The sequence below is a fragment of the Triticum dicoccoides genome, unplaced genomic scaffold (genome assembly GCF_002162155.2).
Source record: "Triticum dicoccoides isolate Atlit2015 ecotype Zavitan unplaced genomic scaffold, WEW_v2.0 scaffold28121, whole genome shotgun sequence".
Lineage (NCBI taxonomy): Eukaryota > Viridiplantae > Streptophyta > Magnoliopsida > Poales > Poaceae > Triticum > Triticum dicoccoides.
Genome location: NW_021259992.1, coordinates 1 through 929, shown reverse-complemented (window position 1 = coordinate 929; position 929 = coordinate 1). Strand labels below are relative to the sequence as shown.

The window sequence follows — 929 nt, the reverse complement described above, 5'->3', positions numbered from 1 at the left end:
TGCTAACGAGTGCCAGGCTAACTTCATCAGCATCAAAGGACCGGAGCTGCTTACCATGTGGTTTGGTGAGAGCGAGGCCAATGTGCGTGAGATTTTCGATAAGGCAAGGCAGTCGGCACCATGTGTCCTCTTTTTCGATGAGCTCGACTCGATTGCCACCCAGAGAGGAAACAGTGTCGGCGATGCCGGAGGCGCCGCTGATAGAGTGCTGAATCAGCTTCTTACCGAAATGGACGGAATGAATGCCAAGAAAACCGTGTTCATTATCGGTGCCACCAACAGGCCAGACATCATAGACCCAGCCTTGCTTAGGCCTGGGCGCCTTGATCAGCTCATTTACATTCCTCTGCCTGATGTCGAATCAAGGCTCCAGATCTTCAGGGCCTGCCTTAGGAAGTCTCCTGTGGCCAAGGACGTTGACCTGAATGCACTCGCCAAATACACGCAAGGGTTCAGCGGCGCAGACATCACGGAAATCTGCCAGCGTGCGTGCAAATACGCCATCAGAGAGAACATTGAGAAGGACATGGAAAAGGAGAGGCGGCTGAAGGAAAATCCTGAAGCCATGGAGGAAGACGAGGTGGACGAGATCAAGGCTGCTCACTTCGAGGAGAGCATGAGGTATGCACGCCGGAGTGTGAGCGATGCTGATATTCGCAAATACCAGGCCTTTGCTCAGACGCTGCAGCAGTCCCGTGGTTTCGGTACCGAGTTCCGGTTCGTTGATCAGCCGGCGGCAGGCACTACCGCTGCGACAGATCCTTTCGCATCCTCTACCACGGCAGCTGAAGAAGATGATTTGTACAGTTAAATTATCTGTTGTCTCTTGAACTTACTGTATTATATTAGGAGTGTGCATCTGTAAGACATAGGAAGATCAAGGCAGCTGAAGAAGATGATTTGTACAGTTAAATTGTCTGTTGTCTCTT

The 929-nt window shown here is 51.3% G+C and overlaps 1 protein-coding gene across 1 annotated transcript; it reads left to right on the top strand.

Moving 5' to 3' along the window:
- Nucleotides 1-55: 55 nt before the first annotated feature.
- On the top strand, nt 56-811 carry LOC119345765 (cell division control protein 48 homolog D-like). Its single transcript, XM_037615668.1, has one exon. The coding sequence runs from the start codon at nt 56-58 to the stop codon at nt 809-811; it is 756 nt and encodes a 251-aa protein (XP_037471565.1).
- Nucleotides 812-929: the final 118 nt, after the last annotated feature.

Coding starts and splice junctions, on each gene's coding strand:
- LOC119345765 (XM_037615668.1), top strand. CDS start 56: ATGTGGTTTGGTGAGAGCGAGGCCAATGTGCGTGAGATTTTCGATAAG.